We start from the raw sequence: 13,801 nt of genomic DNA, 5'->3' as shown, positions 1-13,801 counted from the left end.
TCAGAGGGAGCTGTGTAAGCCCCAGGATGTTTTTAAACATGCAGGTATCTGTGGCCATTGCATTTAGACCCCAGCTCTCTAGAATCATCAATGAGGGACAGAAATCAAAGTCCACATGGCCCTGTAGTTTCCTTCATGTGTTGTCCTCACTTTGGTTCTGACGTGGCCCTGAGACCACAGAGAGTCTCCCTGGCCGTACCGCTCTAAGAGCGTGGCCGCCAGCCACCCAGACATGCCAGCGTGTGGTTGCTTTGCTCAGAATTAACTGTGCTTTTGCAGCTGTCCTCCCTCTGACTTGATGGCATCTTGCATTTGCAAACTTTGTTTTCCGAGAAAACTTCCCTTTTTCTTTGGGCTCATCCGGCTGTTTTTTGCTCAGCTGAAGATCTGTCATGAAATATGGTAATGATTTGCAGAAATCTGTGCCTGTCCATAAAATATGAATTTAAACTGCTGTTGGACAACTCTCGTATGAGTGCCAGGTACAGTTTTAGATTTCCATTGCAGAAATGCATCAGTGTGTGGTGGGTTAACAGGATGGGGAGGGCTTTCACCCCATGAATACCAACAGATGGCCTTAACATTTGAATGTACCTATACGCACCTGTGTGTGTATTTGTTTGGTTTTTGAGGAATTGAGAGAAGAGAGTTGCAGGAGTCTTAGAAAGTGTTAATAAAACCCCGGTTCTCGCCATCTCCATGGCAACATGAAGTATTGAGGTGGCAAGCACCCCAACTTCATTAAGAGTACACATGTTGTCCATTTGTCCTGAAGTCCTCAGGGTACACACGTTATCCAGAGTCTCAGTTTCCCTCTTGAGATTGACAGAAGGTGACTCTTGGCTTGCAGAACCGTAGAATGCCACAGTTCAAAAGGACCGCAATGACAACCTCATCTCACAGATGAGAAACCAGCAGTGCAAAAGAAGGAAGTGACTTTCCGAGGTGGCACCATCATAGATGTAAATGTAGACTAGAACTCAGATCCCTTCCACCTGCTCCCCCACCGCTCCTGTCACATGCCGTACTGCCATCATAACACAAACCAACCTTTAAAAGCCCCCCAGCCTGTATTTGCATGGGTCTCAGCGTCACTGGCTGTCCAGAAAGGGTGTTTCCTCTTGGTTCGACAGCTCTGTTTGCCATTTCTGTTGACAATGCCCAGTTTTTCCCCCTCTTCCACTTGGATGATCTGATCCCCTTTTAATACTCTCAGAGTATAAAACTAAGTCTCCAGCCCTACAGCCCTGAGATGAAAGCTTCAGAATCTTTCTGTTGGTGAGACAAGCCTTGTAGTCTTGCCCCATCTCTAACCATTACAGAAACAAAAAATTAAAGTGAAGAACACAGCTGTAAACCTTCCAAATAGTTTTCTTCCCATAGGGAGTCCTTCAGCAGCTGTCTTTGGAAGGATGCAGCGTTTGACATCCTCTTCCTGCCACTTTTATTTTATTTTATTTTATTTTATTTTTGCTTCACTGTTGTATGTCTTCTTGTTAGGGAGTGAAGGGCAGTAAAGTTGAAGAAGTGTCAGGAAGTTGAGTACTCTCCCATTTAGTTTTCCTACCTACATTAGAGTTGAGATATCCATCCCCTGTATTCAAGGTTGATCATTTCAGCCTTGTTAAATAACTTTAAAAATTAGAAACAACATACATGCCCACCAATAAGGATGTAGGTCATGAATTAGGCACAGCCGTGCCTTTGAGGGGATTACTGGGTGCTTGCCTTTTGGAGGGTGCTGACTGGGAGGGGTAAACAGGACTTCTGAGGTGATAGTGATGTTCTCTACTTCAGTCTGCATGGTGATTTCAAGGATGTACACATATGTAAAAATTTATCTAGTGCTTTATTCCATATAAGGTATACCTCAATAAAAATAAATGTACCAAAAAATTAAAAAGAGTGCTGTATACTGACATAGAAATACATTCACTATGTGTGGGGTTAAACGAGAAAAGAAAGCCATTGGTGAAATGGTTTGCGTGGTGTAATTATATTTGGAGAGTTGAAACAGGGTTGGCAAACTATGTCCCATGGGCCAACCTGTTTTTTGTAAATAACCTTTTATTGGAACAGAGTTGAATTCCTTCATTTATGCATTATCGCTGGCTGCTCTCATGCTGTGTGTTAATTTCCTAGGGCTGTCATAACAAAGCATCACAAGCTGAGAAGCTTAAACGATAGGAATTTTTTGTCTCAAACTTCTGGAGGCTGGAACGCCGAGATCAAGGTGTCAGCAGGGCTGTGTGAAGGCACTTGGGAAGGATCTGTCCGGGCCTCTCTCCTGGCTTCTGGTAGTTCCGAGGCTTGTGGCAGCATAACTCCAACCTTCACCTGGCGTTCTCCCTGTGTGCACGTCTGTGTCCAAATTTCCCCTTTTTATAAGGACACCGGTCATATTGGATTAGGAGCCCACCCTGCTCCATATGACCTCATCTTAACTAATTACATCTGCAATGACCCCATCTCCAAATAAGGTCATATTTGGAGGTACTGGGGGGTTAGGACTTCAACATATGAATTTTGAGGAAACACAGTTCAGCTTCATGCTACAACAGAAAGCTGAGTAGTTGCACCAGAGACCAAGCCTAAACTATTTATTATCTTGCCTTTATAGAAAAAGTTACCAACCCCTGTTTTAAAAGGAGTGTATACGTGTGTGTGTGTATATGAGGTGTGTGTATACACACATGCATATAAAATTTGGAAAGTTGTTCACAAATTTATGAACAGAGGTCGCCTCTGAGTTATGGAATTATAGGCAATTTTAATTTTAATTGTATTCTTAATATTTTCTGCATTATTTGGGTTTCTAAAAATTATTATGTAATAATTTTTATAATATAAATGAAACATGTTTCATAAACATGTTTCTTAGGGCAGGAAGAGACATCATTCCTATTTAGTCTCTCTCCCCTTCCTGCACGAAACCATCTGATTCTCCTGTCCCTTAATGGTTTATTTTGTTCTAATGCAAACCTTTCTAAATAGGCCACTGCTCTTCACTGTTGGGAGTGCTAAGGGCAAACACTTGCAAACCAGCAAATTCGACTGTTTACTCACTTGGGCATAAGGATTCTTCATGTCTTTATTTAACTGCCTCTTGAAACTTCGAGAGAAAAGGTTCTGGCTTTTATCTCCTCATTAAAAATAGATCCTTTTATGCTGATGGGATGGAGCCGTCATGAATCATCATCTCCCATGTGAAAGAAAGTGTGTGATGCTGGATCAGTCCTTAGGAGCTGGGCCCTGAGACGGTACCTCACCTTCCCCGTGACTCCCTGGTTTCTTGTCATTGCAGGAAACTGGACGCTTTCATCTATGATGCTGCGGTCTTGAATTACAAGGCTGGGAGGGACGAAGGCTGCAAGCTGGTGACCATCGGAAGTGGGTACATCTTTGCCACCACTGGTTATGGAATTGCCCTCCAGAAAGGCTCCCGTTGGAAGAGGCAGATTGACCTGGCCCTGCTCCAGTTTGTGGGTGATGGTAAGACCTTGGTTGACCCCCTACTTCTGAGGGACTTGAGACCCTCACACTCTCTCTTTTCTAACTGGCTTTCCAGTAGATCTTTGGGTGGTGAGTTTGCTCACCAAAAGTATTTATCGAGTGCTGATCACATGATACCACGATTCTTTAGTTTGCTCGTAATGGAAACCAATTACAGACAACTCAGTAAATTAAAAGGAGTTTATTTTAAGGATGCAGAAGTGTCTATCTCAGTGAATTTAAGAAAGAGTTGAGCAAATAGGTTCAGAGGAAAAAAACAAGAACCAGGACAGTCCTGGGGCCTCAACAGCAGGAATTCATAGGTCCTCTCTGTAGAGCAGTGGTTCTCAGTGTGGGGCAGGGATTTTGCCCCCCAGGGGATATTTGGCTGTGTTTGGAGATATTTTTGATTGTCATGACAGGGAGGGCTGTTTGATACCGGCATCCGTGGGTAGAGGCCAGGGGTGAGGGATGCTGGCAAACATGCTACAATGCCCAGGACAGGCCCCCACATCTCAAAACACAGACTTAATCTGACCCCAAACGTTAATAGTATCAGGGTTAAAAAAAAACTCTGCTCTAGAGCAGTGACATTATGTAACAAGGCTACAATAAGTCCCAATCTCTATTTGCCAAATTCTAAATTTCAAATTCCAGAGGAAGGATTCCTGATTCATTTTGGGTCAAGCACTCTTTCTTGGACCCATCAGGAGTGAATAAGGGGTGGGCTTACGTTGTACTAACACAACAGCTCCAACTGTTATCCTATGGAGGAATGAAGGAGAGCCAATCTCTATAAAGGGAACAGTGAGCAGAAATCCCATGGGTTTCCTCTACAGTCCACCTCTCAGCTGCCTATCATGCAAAAACAGACTGTTTCCACCCTCACGGGGCTTACAGTCTAATGGGATGATGGTACTTCTCTACTCATAGTTGGTGATCTCACTGCAGCCCATTGTTCCCTAGCATGGGTTTTAGAATCCTCTCATGGCTCACATGGCATGCTAGTTACCCTTGGACTTGCCAAAACTGAGACAGGAAAAGCAAAGGCAGCAGAGATGGCAGGTGAACCCTTAAAACTTGAGTAAGTGTGAGTAGGCAACAAAAGCTCAGGGCATAGGGCAGAAGCTGCCTTCAAGAACGGTGGAAGCTATATTCGGAGATGGTGCCAGGACAGGCTACGCCTGTCTAGAGCTGGTAGAGGACAGTCTGGCAACCACCATGGCCAAATACGGTATTGAAAGGGGCAGGGGTTAGTGCTGTGGTTGGTGTGAATTTGAACAAAGTGCATAATGCCTTACAGTCTCTACTCCCAGAGTTAAACCCTGGATTCTCACAGTGCCGTCAAGAAATCTTTGGTGTTTTATATTTCTCTCCCAAATGAAAGCATCTGATTCTTTGAATTCCCTATAGGGCATTTGTACCTTCCTCAGATCAAGAGCCGTGTTCTCTGCTGTGTCATAGTGATTTGTGGCTGTGTTGCTCAGCTGTTGCTGTGAAATCTTGGAGGTACACGACAATAGCATTTGTTTTGCTCGTGGGAGCACCGGTTGAGTGGAAAAGCTCTGCTTCAGGCCGTGGTGGCTCCCCTGATGCTGCAAGACCATGGGTCATCTCTGTGGTCTCTGTTCCACCTGTGTTTATTCTGAGTCTCAGGCTGAAGGGGCAGCACCTACCTGGGGAAAGCTCTTCCCTTGGCTATGATGAAGGCAAAGGAAAAAACACCTACCTGCACGTGCACATTTCAGGTCTCTGCTTTGTCAGATCCACGTCGGCTAACACCCTTCTGTCCAAAGTAAATCCTATGGCCAAGCCCAAAGTATACTCTGGAGGTATACTCTGCCTTGTGTGGGAGGAGTTTGGGAGTTAGACGACAAGGCATGTGGACACAGAGAGGAGTGAAGCACCCCTCCACCACAGTGCTTGACTAAGCACCTCCACGTGGGGTGCAATTCTCGGCAAACGAGCGTCTTGCTTCCAGCAGTAAACACTACAAAATCTTGATCATGACAGGTAACTGGTCAATGAAGGATTGAATGGATAAATACATGCATGGATGAATGGTTGGTGTCAGGATGCATTTCATTTGACAGGAAACTTTTAAATATGATGGGTAGCTGTCAAATAAGTCAGTTCTAACTCTACTCCTACCTACCACTGCTGTCACTCTTGCAGCATCTATTATGAAATAGCAACATATTTGGGGAATAGAATATGCCAATCATCATACCGGATACATTACATGTGTTCTTTAATTTAATATTCGTTAACAACTTTATGAAGTTAAATATTGCTTATACTCATTTTACAGAGGAGGAAACTTCAGCTCAGCAGGCTTGTGAGTCCCCTAGTGAGTAAGCGGCAGTCTCTACTTAAGGGGCCTTACTCTGGATGGGGGTCAATCATGTAAGACTCTTGTTTCATTCAGTTCTCTAGGATGTCTATCCAAGTTGGCTAATCAGATGCTTGAGATATTTAGATACTTTAGGAAAAAGTAATTGTGTATGTGTGAACAATATCTATTGTCCCATTTACAAATGCTTCTGTGAAAGGGGTAATTTTTCTTAGCCTCAGTTTACTCATCTTCAACTAAATGCAGAAATATTTACCTGATAAGGTTGTTATGAAGACAAAATGAGATGTTCTATGTAAAGAGCTAGCTAAGTACAGCCACCTGGAAATAGAAATGGTTCAATCAATGCTAGCCGTTGCCATCGTCACCCCCAGTGCCATCAACGCCATCATCGCCCTGCTCCCCCTCCCCCTCCTCGTTGTTGTCGTCCGTCCACAAATCCAGCGTTCAGCACAGCCAGGTTAGCGTCGTGGTTTTGATAATATGGTCAAGTTAGCATCATGGAAATGTGGTGCTGAACAGAAAATGTCCTCTTTGTGGCAAATTAAAAAAAATAAAAAGTAAAGGCATCCAGATAAGCCAGAGGTGTGTTCTTTGTACGAGCAGAGCATCCAGATTCTTGGAGATATTTTCTGTCCCGACTCGCGGCTTTCCTGGTCAGACTCTCTGGACTGGGAAATGTGTCTTCACAGCTTCATCTTTAGAGACCACCCGAGGGCAAAGACATTGGAGAGAAAATGACGTCGCTCCAGGGGGCGTCTTAAGATAATCTTCTCGGAAAGCGTGTCCAGTTCTGAATGTCTCTCTAGGAGTAAATACATGAATTAACACATCTGCGTGAATATTTCACTTATCTCATGCAGCTTCAGCAGGATTAATTATGCTTTGAAATTAGACCTGGAAAGAGCACAGTGCTGAGCGGTCCCCAATTATTATTCATCCTCTGGAATGGAGTGTTTATCTCTTGTTATAGAGTAGCTTCGGTGGACGATTACAAGTCTAATGAGTGTCGAAAGTATAAAAAATTTTCCTAATGAGCTGTGTAAATATAAACTTTGAATGGAGTGTTTGGTCATTGTGAAACCTCTTATGTGAAGCCTGCCAGGCATTTCCCTGGGAAACAGGCTACTGATCTCCCTTAAGAGACGCACAGGATCCCAGTAAGACCTTTCCTTCCTTTTCCTGTCTAACTGTCGTGTTCTTTCTGGAACGGTGGAGTGCACCATGGGGACACTCAAAGGTACTTTTCAGCATTGATCATCAATACCCAACATTTACTGAGAAACACACATTCTCAGGCACTGATATTCCAAGAAGGTGATCTCATGGTCTTTTCCTTCTTTCTTTCAAGGAGCTTACAGTCCAGTTGGTTGCCAATGTATGAAACTAAAATATCTAATCTCAAAGTATGAACATATTTGTAATAATGCATATATATCTATGAGTTAATATATACTATATATGTGTTTATATATATACATACCTATATATACTCTTTGGTATCTTGGGTAGGTGAGAGAATGCTCAAGGAGAAATATGAGATATATCAGCTTTTTTTTAAATGGAAGAATGAAAAGACAGAATAAGTCATAAAGAAAACAAGTAAGATCTAGACAAAGATAAGAATAGGCCAGAGTTCACAAAGCCCCATTCATTAACTTATCCAGCGACCATCAAGTAACTGGTGGGTCCCTGTTATCCCCCTGGCACCTAAAAGCTGACAGCTGAGTGAGAACATAAAGAATGAGTAAGTCTGGGACCTAAAAAAAAATGGCATTTCTGGTTTCAAAGGGGAGGTTGAACAGAAGATCTCTTAGGCCCCAGCAATCTCATTGATTTCGTAATTTTTTTATGTGATTCTGGGATTTGAAGAGTCAGAAGGAAGATCATAGAGGTTAAAGCACTTTCGATGTATAGAGGCCAGCAAAAAGATATCAGGGAGAACAAGATGATATAATAATATTATTCAGAAGCAAGTGATGCTGAGAAAATAGAAGGAAACCATTGATTTTTTACAATTTATTTAATTTTGGCTGCATTGGGTTTTCGTTGCTGCGCACAAGCTTTCTCTAGTTGCAGCGAGCGGGGGCTACTCTTCATTGCGGTGCACCGGCTTCTCATTGTGGTGGCTTCTCTTGCTGTGGAGCACGTGCTCTAGGCGCACAGGCTTCAGTAATTGTGGCACACAGGCTCAGTAGTTGTGGCACACGGGCTTAGTTGCTCTGGGGCATGTGGGATCTTCCCGGACCAGGGATCGAAGCCGTGTCCCTTGCATTGGAAGGTGGATTCTTAACCACTGTGCCACCAGGGAAGCCCTATCATATACTTCTATAAATTATTTATATGGTGTATTCCATTGCACTTATGTTTAGGTATATATGATAGATATCATATGTAAATATTTGGAAAATATGACACATGTATCTCTTGTATTCATATTGTATTCTAGGATAACCAACTCAACCTATTTTGCTGGGACTCTCCCAGTTTTAAAACTAGCTAGTGACCCCAATTATATCATATTTGGGCATATATGATAAATATCATATATGAAATGTTTTCAAGATTCCATCTATATCATTTCAGTTGGATAGGTGCATTGGGTTCCCTTTGTCCCTTTTGTACTGCAACTTTGCAAGCAATAGCCTTAAAGACTCATTCAAATTGATAACAAATCAGAAAGAACCACACCCTCTGCTCTTGTGTCAATAAGGAACCTTGCAGCAATAGACTCTAGAGCTTTGGAAAGCACCACGCCAGGGTAAGATGCTCACAGGTCTTGGAGTGGGGGAGTGCTGGGGGGGTGGTAGTCAGTGGAGAATCCCACTCCCTGCTTCCGGGTGGGTCAGTGTTAGTGTTCCTGATTCCTTTATTTGTTGGTGGCTCTTCCACTGAAGCTCGCAGGATGGCTTTTGATGGTGAGAGACCCCGTGCTGCCAGCCAGAGTCGAGGGTGTTTGTGTGATTGCAGAAGTTCTTTGTGTATCTAATTAGGATTCTCATAAATTGCTCTGAGCCACTGGATGGGTTGCTAACATCCTCAGCACTGTCCTCATCCAGCTTCCCAGCTTAATATTTTGGGCCAACATCCGAGTCTCAGGGAGAGCTCGACACCCCTGCAGCCTGGATGGTGAGGCACCCACGCTTCCACTCTGAGGATGGGCACATCTCTGCGTGGCTTTTGCAGCCCGTCTTCTTAGGGCTGGCTTAGGAAAGGTATGGCGTGTGGGTTGAGGAAATCACTGAAGGCCCCTTCACTCCTAAATATTTTCCCTGCTCGGCTGCCTACAGTATTTGAAATTCCACCATTTGGAATTTTTTTCAGGTAAGCGTGGATTTTTCCATGCAACCCCATTTAAAAATGGAGTCCCTTCTTACATCTTCTCCTGAACTCATTTCCTACTCTGATATCTGACCCATCCTTCAGCCCATGTACTCCTCCATTTCCTTAAAGACTACAGCTCTAGATATGCTTATAAACTATAAACTCCTTTAGCTCCATGCTTACAGCATTCTTGTGGCATTTAGCAAACCAACACATAAAAGGGGTGCAATGGAAGGTTCTGCAACTTCCTAGCTGCATGGCCAATCTATTTCTCTGAGTGCCAGGTTCCTCATCTTTAAATTGGAGTTGTTTAAGGATTGAGTGTGAGAACAAACATCAAGAAACTAGTCCGGTGCTTGGCACACGCTAGACGCCTATTCCTTGCTGTCCTCTCCACGTCCCCTGTCCCCTGCCGTGCCCCACACTGTCAGTCCCTGGAGGGCACACTCTTTCACATCCATTCTTGTTGCCCTTTCATTTCCCCTAGGACTCATTCCTGAGCTTCGCACATAGTAGGTGCTCAAATAAAACTCCGTGGATGAATGAATGGATTTGAAAACACCACAGATATACTTTGGGGGGGCTTATTTCATTAATTAAATATCTTCTCTGATGAAGGGGATGTTTTCTTCTTTGGGAAGGACATCAGGTGTCTCTAGGGAAGAGACCCAAAGAGGTAATCACTAAATCACTGTTCAGTCTGACAATCTTCCCAAACCTCTGACCCCCATATTCACTGTAAGACAGGCAACTTCTTCTGTTGTCTAATTTGTGTGCTATAGTAGGCAAATATCTCTGTTTTACTTTGTCTTTTTAACGCAATTTTTCTGGGAGAGATAATCAGCAAGATTATATATTCCCTGACTTTTAGAACCGGAGTGGATCATAAATCGTTGGTGAGTTTGTGGTTTGTAATCAAGGAGGTGAATGAGAGAAGGAGTGTTTTCCTTAGGGTTTGGCAAACTATGACCACGTCTCCAATCCAGCCACTGCCTGTTTTTGAAAGTAAAGCTTTATTGAAACACAGCCACATCTGTTCATTCAGGTATTGTCTGTGGCTGCTTTCACTACCATGACAGAGTTGAGTTGTTGCAACAGAAGCTATAGGACCTGCAGAGCCCCAAATATTTACTATCTAGCCCTTTATAGAAAAAGTATGATGACCCTGGTCGTAGACTGTCTGGAGAAAGACAAGAAAGGCAGAGAAGACTTGAAATTGTAGGTTCTTCCGAGGGAAGGGAAAAGATTTAGATGGGAAAAGGAAGAAAGAGGCAGATAGGAAAGAGGGACAGGGAATACGAGGGGAAGAAAGGAAAGAAGAGCAGGAATAAAATGATAAAGGGATAAAGGAGAAAAGAATGGTCCAAAAGGAAGGACAGAAGAAGAGATAGGGAAAAAGAGGAGGAGGAAAAGGAGAGATGAGAGGGCAAAGCAAGGCAGGATGGGGAGAGGAGAGACCAGAGAGAGCGGTGTGCTGGGACTAGTCGGGCAATATTCAGCCTGGGCATCTAGAGCAGGCTGGTTTGTTCATCTGAGCCATTAGCCATATTGAAGATGACACTGAACAAGCCTGGCAGCCGTCCGCTACCCCTTCTCGGCTCCTTGGTGGAGCTGGGCACATACCCCCGGCTGACTCACTCCTGCCTCGGAGAAGTCTAATCTGTCTCCTGCTGGCCTCCCCTGCCATCAGTTCTTCATGACATAGGCCCTGTGTCCTCAGATGACTCCGCAACACCCTGTGTCAACCAGTAGCCTTGGACCATTTTAAGAGATAAACGCCAAAATAAGGATGGGGGATGTGTGGGAGAGGAGGTGCCGGGAATCTGGGAACTTACTTGGAGGGGGAAGAGACAGTTTTCCATGACTCTAAATGGAAGTCATTCAAAGTTACCATTATCATTGTTATGTTATTTTTATGGACGTTTATAACGACAGGTAACACAGAGGGATAACTATGGGTCATAAAATAATCTGTCTTTATATGTATTAATTTCATACAGTCCTCACGGTGATTCAGTGACCTGAATTATGATTACAACTCCCTGTCTACAGGTTGAGGAAACTGAGTCACAGGAAGGTTAAGTAATGTGTCAAGCTAGTATGTGGCCAGTCTGACCTGGGCAAGCAGGCTCTAGGGCCTTCGTTTGAACCATTATGCTGTATTGCTTCTCCTTTATCTGCCGTAACTCTCCCAGACATCTCATAAGGCAGGCGTTACCACCTGGGAAGGGGCAAAGCTGTGATTTAAACACAGGTGGGTCAGCATCCAGCCTCTGTTCCTTCCTCTTTCACTGAAGGAACAGCATGGTTTGCCTTTAGGTGATACTGGGCAAAATAACTTGGTGACAGGGGTTGAGGGTGGGAGAGAAAGTGACCTATGTTTTTTCCATCTTTCCACGGAGAAGGAGACTTGTCCATGCCCCAGGCACTGGCACCATGGGAAAAGGCTCAGCCTAATTTTTGAGATCATTCAACCCTGGCAGTTTGGGGAAATCTCAGGACCCAGAAGCAAGAGATGAGAAGGAATGAAACAAGGACAGGATGTAATTAAGAGGAGTCAGGTGTTTGGCCCCAGTACAGGCTTGCAGAGCAGCCTCTCCAGGTTCACAAGGACCATCTTGGTTGCTGGTATTTCTTGCTCCCCACAGAGGTCCTCGGAGCTGCATGATCCCCAGCATTTCAGAAAGTTGTTGTTCCTTTTGCTAAACGTATTTTAATCAAATTGAGACTTCAAAGGTGGAAATCACAGTTTGGGCTGAGCAAGTCTACTCTGTAAATCACAAACTTTGTAATCAAGTTAGCAAAGGCCAGGGACCATAGACAAAGCCCCCCAGTTTATTCACACATTTGCTCATTCATTCATTCATTCTCCCTCTGGACATTCATCAACAAAGAGTAACTGAGCAGCTTGCAAGCTCCAGGTGGTGGGACGTAAAAATGATTAAAGGCTTTTGCTCTATTGCCTTCACTTACCTACTTATAAAGATGGTTCTGGCACTTCTGTGTTCATCAGGCTCACTTGGGGAGCCTGTTGAAAGTACAGATACCTAAGTTTTCACCCCACAGGGCATTTTTACATCTTCTCTGGGTGATTCTAATACACGATAAAACTTAAGAACCACTCTTTAGAGTAACAGTATTTAGAAGCCTCTTATTCTCTGATTACCAAGTACTGGATATCAATGTCAGTGGCCAATAGACCCCACCCGTTTGGAGTCTATGAAGTTGGATGTTGGCCCTGTGTTTTATTCATCCTCCTTCTCTCAGGTAGGTCTCTTACTTGAGTTTCCATATCCAGAGACCTTGGTGATTGTGAAAACCCAAGGAAGAAATGGTGTGGAGCTGTGTCAGCCTGCACGCTGACCACAAAAAGGAACGTAGGAGATACTGGGTTAGACTGTTAACAGAAGTAGTCAAATAGGCTTGAATGTTTCTCATTCAGAAAGGAACAAAATAGACATGAAAGTGTTTGTTGCTTCCAAAGATTTCGTTGTCATGTATTGACCATAATAACAGCATTTAAAAAAAAAAAAAAAAAGAAGCAGGCAAGACTGAAAGACATTTGGGCAGAAAACGAGCCAGTGTTTCTATTGATTAAATTAGATCTGGAACCAGATTTGGATTGGATGGTTGTCCTGATTCCTTACACATGCAGATGTGGTCTCATTGGAAACCACCAGGGACATGTGGCCGGAAACCATTACTGCTGAGTTGACTGAGTCTAATTTTTTCCTATGGATTTCATTAATGCTCCCACTCTATGTGGGTGACTTTTACATGCACCCAAACCTCATTTATACACAGAATAGCAGCTTTGATGATATATACCCAAAGGCGGTGATGATTAAAATGAACATTTTGATGCCCAGCAACTAAGTCACTTTGAGCCTCCTATGACCTAAAAACGAAGTCCAGGGCAAACTACTCATTCGGAAATAAAATGTTTTCAAAGGAAGAAATGTGTCAATCCTAAGCATAGAGTAGCAATAAAGGACTTAACTGCTTCTTCACTGGCCTGTGACCAGATGGTACCATAGAAATTAGACTTGTTTATCTCCCTCCTAATTTTAACTAGAGACATATTTGGAATAATAATGGAGCGGCACTTACTGAAGAAGCAGATAAAATCCATAAATATCCTGGAGAGCCATTGACTCTCCCTCTCTGTTAAAGCTCTGAGGGTTTTCATCTGTGTAAGTTCACAGTGAATTTCCGGATAGGTCTCTTGAGATCCAGAGTTGCAGTGTTTATTATCAATCTGACACCAGGATTAGAACAAGGTCAGCGGTGCCATATTCCTGCCTGACAAGCAGTGAATCAGTCAAACCAGGGAAAGTCAAATGTTGAGAGAACCATCAAAGGTGAAATAAAACATAATGAATGGTTTGCTGGTAAGTCAAACACTGATGTCACAGACCCTTATGTAGGTTTTACGGGATGGATAAACAATGACCTCAAATCCCTCTCGGTCTACATTTTTTTAAATAAATTTATTTATTTTTGGCTGCGTTGGATCTTTGTTGCTGCATGCAGGCTTTCTCTAGTTGCGGCCAGCAGGGGCTACTCTTCCTTGTGGTGCACGGGCTTCTCATTGCAGTGGCTTCTCTTGTTTCAGAGCACAGGCTCTAGGCG

General features: G+C 43.5%; 1 protein-coding gene across 2 annotated transcripts in view; it reads left to right on the top strand.

Moving 5' to 3' along the window:
- Positions 1-13,801, top strand: part of GRIN2A (glutamate ionotropic receptor NMDA type subunit 2A) — a 369,552-nt gene that overhangs the window by 326,935 nt on the left and 28,816 nt on the right. For both annotated transcript variants that reach the window (XM_032605747.1, XM_032605748.1), the window contains exon 10: positions 3,305-3,492. In XM_032605747.1, coding sequence (XP_032461638.1) covers positions 3,305-3,492 — 188 coding nt within the window. The remainder of the gene's footprint in view (positions 1-3,304; positions 3,493-13,801) is intronic.

Source organism: Phocoena sinus, chromosome 15, assembly GCF_008692025.1.
Source record: "Phocoena sinus isolate mPhoSin1 chromosome 15, mPhoSin1.pri, whole genome shotgun sequence".
Taxonomy (NCBI): domain Eukaryota; kingdom Metazoa; phylum Chordata; class Mammalia; order Artiodactyla; family Phocoenidae; genus Phocoena; species Phocoena sinus.
Note: the sequence above shows the minus strand (reverse complement) of the source record. Positions and strands in the feature narration are given on the sequence as shown.